The sequence below is a fragment of the Brassica rapa genome, chromosome A09 (assembly GCF_000309985.2).
Source record: "Brassica rapa cultivar Chiifu-401-42 chromosome A09, CAAS_Brap_v3.01, whole genome shotgun sequence".
Taxonomy (NCBI): Eukaryota; Viridiplantae; Streptophyta; class Magnoliopsida; order Brassicales; family Brassicaceae; genus Brassica; species Brassica rapa.
In genome coordinates this window covers 19,689,383-19,697,718 of record NC_024803.2, presented here as the reverse complement: position 1 = coordinate 19,697,718, position 8,336 = coordinate 19,689,383, and the positions used below count along the sequence as shown (strand labels likewise).

Genomic DNA, 8,336 nt, shown 5'->3' with positions numbered 1-8,336 from the left:
ATCCCACTTCTCATATAAAGTTAAGATTCGATCTCGAGAAAAGGAGCTCCTACTCTGTTAAAATCTACATGCACTATAAGAGCAACCAAACATTAAGAAACATAAACATCTTTTCTTGATCTCATGGTTAAACATATTTGTAGGATTGTTTCGTGGCTTCTTCCAGAGTTTCCACTTCGAAGGATGATGATGAGTCCCTTCTGTTTGCTCTTTCTTCCTGGAACAGTGTAACACGTTTCTCCAAAGACCTAACCTCAAATTAATTTAGAGTCATATAGCTTGGTCTCAGTCTCAACAATAACACCTTCTGTGTGTATAGAATCAGAAAGAGAAGAGATCTGAGCCACATAACCAACGTGAACCTTGACCTCTCCGGCTCTCCCAGGTTTTCTATTAAAGTTCAAACTAAAAGTGAGAAAATTTGAATTTTCAAGACACAACTTCGCCACATCCAACACAGATTTTGGAATTACCCCGTGATCTATACATTATTCATCAGTATGGTCTCTGATCTAGACATGATTCATCAGTCTCTGGTCTCTGATCTAGACATGATTCATCAGTCTGGTCTCTTATCTAGACATGATTCATCAGTCTGGTCTCGCGTTTTCTTAAATCCGAAAACAGTGGCTTGCACCATAACCTAACAATCACCATGAAATCAATCTTCAATTAAAAGAAGACACGAAAAGATGAGAATAAATAAGTAGTAGGGTACCTCTTTGGAATGGTGGAGATACTCAAAGGAATCACTGAATTCCATCCCAGAAATCATATCCTGAGATTACAGAGAGAAAGAGAATGATTTGAAGGGTAAATACAAATAAATGATCCAAATAATATAAAGGACATGAATCATTGTTACAACAAAGAGAAAGAGATGGGAATTAGGAACGTCCGAAACATTTAAATTGATGAAATTCATGATGATTACTAGATCTAAATGAGATGTCGATTCGGTTTTTGAGAAGTATACGTAAGATAAATAGTTAAAAGACAAAATGACAGGTGTCACAAATTGCCCATGCTATGTGCTGAGGGGGATGATTGTAGGGAGACTAAACTTTTTTTTTTGTCACTATTAGAAAGACTAAACTCAACTTTATTAATGTAGATTTTAATTTTTAAATGTACATTAAAGAAATGAATTTTTTTTTGTCACAGATGATCTTTTAAAATTTTTGTCACAAAAATAGCTTTCAATTAAAAAATGATCAAAATAGCCTCTTTTTATTTTAAAATTTTTAATTTTTTTCTAAAATTTGAAACCATATCCTCAAAACTCCACCTTAACTCTAAACCCTGAGTCTGGAATAGTTAACCTTAGGATATAAATGTATTTTTACTTTTTAATAAAACTGTGTTTCGTGGGCAACTAAGTGCGGTTTATCAGCAATATATTTTATAAGAGTATCGTGACACACTTTACCTTCTTGAACAAGATCATGACAACATGCATCAGTGATGGTTAAACTTTCAAAGACAACACCAATTATATCAAACGCACATTTTTGACTCATTTAAAAAAGACATGTATTCCAAAGTGATTTTGCTTCAGCATCTTCAACAGAGAATGCAGGAACGAACGCACAAACCAAAACAACAACAATGAATACGATAATAGTTCGGGAGGTAGTGTAAGCCATTGTGCCAATGCTTTCGAAATAAGTGGCAAATATTATTTATTAATATAATATATTAAAATGTTTGATTTTTTTTAGAATGAATTTTTATCTCATATTTATAGGAGATTAAACACTCAAACACAAACTAACCATATTTTCAAGTGAACATAACAAGTTAATTAATGCAGTTTATTGTAAAATAAAATGTGACTGTTAATATGAGTTTTCTCGAACATATTTATAAAATTTAGAAAAAGATATACTTTTTATTTAAAATAAATTATATCAAAACAAAATATTTCTAAATTACTAATGTTTTAAGTAATTTATCATTAAGAAATAACCTACCAATCGAATTTAACCCTGGTTTATTCATATTCTCTATTTTATGTAAATGTTAATAGGCTCCATCATCTTACAGAAATTTGTGTTTAAGAATGTAAATTTAATCGAGTATGAATTGTCTTATATCGCTTAACTCAATTTTGTAAGAATTTACTACAAGAACAAATTTTATAGCTAAACCATAACTAGTATATAAATTATATAGATATAATTTCATAGAAAAGAAACCGGATCTGATGAAAAAACAATATTTGTATTAAACTATTAATTTTCCAAAAGTAAAGGGTTATATTCTATTAAAATATTGGAAGCCAAATCTACAAATTATAAAAACATAAAATAGAAAATGTTCACAATTTTGATTCCAACACTATAGTGATCGATACAAAACTCAAATTCATACGCTCCATCCTAATATTATGAGCATAAGTTATAATCTATTTACTAGTCATAGGATGATTACATCCAGTCTCATTGTATTCTGTATAAATGATCGTATTTATCGTCAATAATATGAGTATTCAAACTATTGTTTTTTCCAAGTCATTGTTTATCATGTACTATTAAACTCTAAGGTTCCAAAGGTAAAATATTAGATATTTTTTAACCTCTTGTTTTAAATTATCAAGATATTTTTTCAGTGTATGTAGAAATAATTATTGACATCTTAGATGAAAATTGAGTTTAAAAATTAAAGATACATTAAATCAAACTCGTTAAGCAATATTATTTGAAGTTATTCTTATATGCCTTGTTATTATTTTAACAATCTTATAGGATAGCACATTGTTTTTCAATTGAGTTAATATTTGTACTGATTCATTTAGAATGAGATTCACTTGATGGTTGGTTTATATTGCATACTGTCTGATCCATGATTTTTTATTAAAGAAAATTTAACGATAGTTGAATAATTTTTTTGTTAATCAGAATAATACAAACAAAACATATTTTAAGCAGTTTGCGAAATTGAGATATAATGAGTCCACAAATCATCACTTTTCTTCAAATACTATGTTTCGTGGGCAACTAACTGCGGCGGGCAACTAACTGCGGCTTATCAGCAATATATTTGATAAGAGTATTGTGACACACTTTTCCTTCTTGAACAAGATCATGACAACATGCATCAGTGATGGTCAAATTTTCAAAGATCGATCGAAGACTCAATTCAAAAGATGAAGCCAAATCTACAAAATGTTACTACTAAAAGATTTGGCTTCAATTTTTTTTGTTTCATTGATTACAATTTGTAGATTTGCCTTCAAGTTTTTTAATAGATTACAACCCTTTAATTTTTGCCAATTAATTGGTTAACTCAATTAGTGTTTTTTTCGCCATTTCCAGTTTCATTTCTATGAAATTATATCTACGTAATGTATATACTAGTTATGGTTTAGCTATATAATTTCTTCTAGTAGTAAATTCTTACAAAATAAAGATACGCGATATATGACAATCCGTACTCGATTAAATCCACATTTTTAAACCCAAATTTCTGTAAAATGATGGACCCTATTAGCATTTACAGAAAGTTGAGAATACGTATAAACAATGGTTAAATTCGATTGGCAGGTTATTTCTTAACAACAAAATAACTTAAAACATTAATATCTTAGAAATATGCTATTTTGATAGTATTTAGTTTAAACAAATAAGTATATTTATTTTTTCTAAATTTTCTAAATATGTTAGAGAAAAATCATATTAACTGTCAAGTTTCATTTAACGTTAAACTGCATTAATTAATTTCTTATGTTCACTTGAAAATACGTTTAGTTTGGGTTTGAGTGTTTAATCTATTATAAATATGAGACAAAATTTCATTCTAAAATACAAACATTTTAATATATTATATTAATATTATTTGCCACATATTTCGAAAACATTGGCACAATGGCTCACACTTCTTCCCGAACTACTATCGTATTCATTGTTGTTGCTTTGATTTGTGCGTTCGTTCCTGCATTCTCTGTTGAAGAAGCTGAAGCAAAATCACTATGAGATACATGTCTTCTTAAAATCAGTCCAAAATGTGCGTTGGATATAATTGGTGTTGTCTTTGAAAATTTAACCATCACTGATGCATGTTGTCATGATCTTGTTCAAGAAGGAAAAATGTGCCACGATACTCTTATCAAATATATTGCTGAGAAGCCGCATTTAGTTGCCCACGAAACAGTGTATTTGAAGAAAAGTGATGATTTGTAGACTCATTGTGTCTCAATTTCGCAAACTGCTTAAAAATATGTTATGCTTGTATTGATCTGATTAACAGAATTTTTATTTAACTATTGTTAAATTTTATTTGATCAAAAATTGTGGATCAAACAGTATGCAATATAAAGCGACCATCAAGTGAATCTCATTCTAAATGAATCAATACAAATATTAACTCAATTGAAAAACAATGCGCTAACCATACAATATTGCTTAATTAGTTTGATTTAACTTATCTTTAATTTTAAAAATTAATTTTCAACTACGATGTCAATCATTATTTTTACATACACTGAAATTTATCTTGGATAATTTAAAACAAGAAGCTAAGAAAATATCTAATGTTTCACCTTTGAAACCTTTGAGTTTAGTAGTACATGCTAATATAATGGCTTGGAAAAAAAAACTATTTCGAATACTCATGTTGTATACGATTTTGTAAATACGATCAGTTATAAAGAAAACAATGAGACTGGATCTAATCACGCAAAAGAACAATATCCTATGACTAGTAAGTAGATAATAACTTATGCCAATGATATTAGGATGGAGCATATGGATTTGAATTTTAGATCCATCACAAAAAAATTTGGAAACAAATTGTGCACATTTTTTGTTTTATTTATTACAATTTGTAGAATTGGCTTCAAGTTTTTTAATAGATTACAACCCTTTAATTTTTGCCAATTAATTGTTTAACTCAATTAGTGTTTTTTCGCCAGTTCCAGTTTCAATTCTATGAAATTATATCTAAGTAATGTGTATACTAGTTATGGTTTAGCTATATAATTTCTTCTAGTAGAAAATTCTTACAAAATACAGATACGCGATATATGACAATCCGTACTCGATTAAATTCACATTTTTAAACCCAAATTTCTGTAAAATGATGGAGCCTATTAGCATTTGCAGAAAGTTGAGATTACGTATAAACAATGGTTAAATCGATTGGCAGATTATTTCTTAACAAAAAAATAACTTAAAACATTAATAATTTAGAAATATGTTATTTTGATAGTATTTAGTTTAAACAATAAGTATATTTATTTTTTCTAAATTTTCTAAATATATTAGAGAAAACTCATATTAACGGTCACATTTTATTTAACATTAAACTGCATTAATTAATTTCTTATGTTCACTTGAGTGTTAAATCTCTTATAAATATGAGACAAAATTTCATTCTAAAATACCAGATACAAACATTTTAATATATTATATTAATAACATTTGCCTCTTATTTCGAAAACATTGGCACAATGGCTCACACTTCTTCCCGAACTACTATCGTATTCATTGTTGTTGCTTTGATTTGTGCGTTCATTCCTGCATTCTCTGTTGAAGAAGCTGAAGCAAAATCACTATGGGATACCTGTCTTCTTAAAATCAGTCCAAAATGTGCGTTGGATATAATTGGTGTTATCTTTGAAAATTTAACCATCACTGATGCATGTTGTCATGATCTTGTACAAGAAGGAAAAATGTGTCACGATACTCTTATCAAATATATTGCTGAGAAGCCGCATTTAGTTGCCCACGAAACAGAGTATTTGAAGAAAAGTGATGATTTGTGGACTCATTGTGTCTCAGTTTCGCAAACTGCTTAAAAATATGTTATGCTTGTATTAATCTACAAAATTTTTATTTAACTATCGTTAAATTTTATTTGATCAAAAATCGTGGATCAAACAGTATGCAATATAAAGCGACCATCAAATGAATCTCATTCTAAATGAATCAATACATATATTAACTCAATTGAAAGACAATGTGCTAACCATACAAGATTGTTAAACTAATAACAAGACATATATGAATAATTTCAAACAATATTGCTTAATTACTTTGACTTAACTTATCTTTAATTTTAAATTTTAATTTTCCTCTACGATTTCAATCATTATTTTTACATACACTGAAAATTATCTTGGATAATTTAAAACAAGAAGCTAAGAAAATATCTAATGTTTCACCTTCGAAATTTTTGAGTTTAGTAGTACATGCTAATATAATGGCTTGGGAAAAAAACTATTTCGAATACTCATGTTGTCGACGATTTTGTAAATAGGATCATTTACAAAGAAAACAATGAGACTGGATGTAATCACAAAAAAGAACAATTTCCTATGACTACTAAGTAGATAATAACTTATGCCAATGATATTAGGATGGAGCATATGGATTTGACTTTTAAATCCATCATAAAATTTTTGGAAACAAAATTATACACATTTTTTGTTTCATTTATTACAATTTGTAGATTTGGGTTAAGAATTTTTAATACATTACAACCCTTTAATTTTTGCAAATTAATTGTTTAACTCTAATATTGTTTTTCGCCAGTTCCAGTTTTATTTCTATGAAATTATATCTACATAATGTGTATACTAGCTAGTTATGGTTTAGTTATATAATTTCTTCTAGTAGTAAATTCTTACAAAATAAAGATACGCGATAATGGACAATCTATACTCGATTAAATTCACATTTGTAAACCCAAATTTCTGTAAATGATGGAGCGTATTAGCATTTACAAAAGTTGAGAATACGTATAAACGATGGTTAAATCCGATTGGCAGGTTATTTCTTAACAACAAAATAACTTAAAATATTAATAATTTAGAAATATTCTATTTTGATAGTATTTAGTTTAAACAATAAGTATATTTAGTTTTTCTAAATTTTCTAAATATATTAGAGAAAACCCATATTAACGGTCACATTTTATTTAACGTTAAACTGCATTAATTAATTTCTTATGTTCACTTGAAAATACGTTTATGTTTGTGTTTGAGTGTTTAATCTCTTATAAATATGAGACAAAATTTCATTCTAAAATACCAGATACAAACATTTTAATATATTATATTAATAACATTTGCCACTTATTTCGAAAACATTGGCACAATGGCTCACACTTCTTCTCGAACTACTATCGTATTCATTATTGTTGCTTTGATTTGTGCGTTCGTTCCTGCATTCTCTGTTGAAGAAGCTGAAGCAAAATCACTATGGGATACCTGTCTTCTTAAAATCAGTCCAAATTGTGCGTTGGATATAATTGGTGTTGTCTTTGAAAATTTAACCATCAGTGATGCATGTTGTCATGATCTTGTACAAGAAGGAAAAATGTGTCACGATACTCTTATCAAATATATTGCTGAGAAGCCGCATTTAGTTGCCCACGAAACAGAGTATTTGAAGAAAAGTGATGATTTGTGGACTCATTGTGTCTCAGTTTCGCAAACTGCTTAAAAATATGTTATGCTTGTATTGATCTACAAAATTTTTATTTAACTATCGTTAAATTTTATTTGATCAAAAATCGTGGATCAAACAGTATGCAATATAAAGCGACCATCAAGTGGATCTCATTCTAAATGAATCAACACATATATTAACTCAATTGAAAAACAATGTGCTAACCATACAAGATTGTTAAACTAATAACAAGAGATATATGAATAATTTCAAACAATATTGCTTAATTACTTTGACTTAACTTATCTTTACTTTTAAAAATTAATTTTCCTCTACGATTTCAATCATTATTTTTACATACACTGAAAATTATCTTGGATAATTTAAAACAAGAAGCTAAGAAAATATCTAATGTTTCACCTTTGAGACCTTTGAGTTTTGTAGGACATGCTAATATAATGGCTTGGAAAAAAAACTATTTTGAATACTCATGTTGTCGACGATTTTGTAAATACGATCATTTACAAAGAACACAATGAGACTGGATGTAATCACAAAAAAGAACAATATCCTATGACTAGTAAGTAGATAATAACTTATGCCAATGATATTAGGATGGAGCGTATGGATTTGTGTTTTAAATCCATCATAAAAATTTTGGAAACAAAATTGTGCACATTTTTTGTTTCATTTACTACAATTTGTAGATTTGGCTTCAAAATTTTTAATAGATTACAACCCTTTAATTTTTGCAAATTAATTGTTTAACTCAAATATTGTTTTTTCGCCAGTTCGGTTTTTCACAAAAGGAGGAAAAGAGGTGATTATTAAGTCAGTGGTCACAGCTCTACCTAATCATGTGATGTCATGTTATCGACTACCTAAGGCAACTGCAAAGAAGTTGACGAGTGCGGTAGCACAATTCTGGTGGAGTCCAGGGGAAGT

The 8,336-nt window shown here is 28.5% G+C and overlaps 2 protein-coding genes across 2 annotated transcripts; both read left to right on the top strand.

Moving 5' to 3' along the window:
- Nucleotides 1–721: 721 nt before the first annotated feature.
- On the top strand, nt 722–5,843 carry LOC117128074. Its single transcript, XM_033279586.1, has one exon. The coding sequence runs from the start codon at nt 5,450–5,452 to the stop codon at nt 5,795–5,797; it is 348 nt and encodes a 115-aa protein (XP_033135477.1). The 5' UTR covers nt 722–5,449; the 3' UTR covers nt 5,798–5,843.
- Nucleotides 5,844–7,044: 1,201 nt separating this feature from the next.
- LOC103849012 lies at nt 7,045–7,503 on the top strand. Its single transcript, XM_009125839.3, has one exon. The coding sequence runs from the start codon at nt 7,098–7,100 to the stop codon at nt 7,443–7,445; it is 348 nt and encodes a 115-aa protein (XP_009124087.2). The 5' UTR covers nt 7,045–7,097; the 3' UTR covers nt 7,446–7,503.
- Nucleotides 7,504–8,336: the final 833 nt, after the last annotated feature.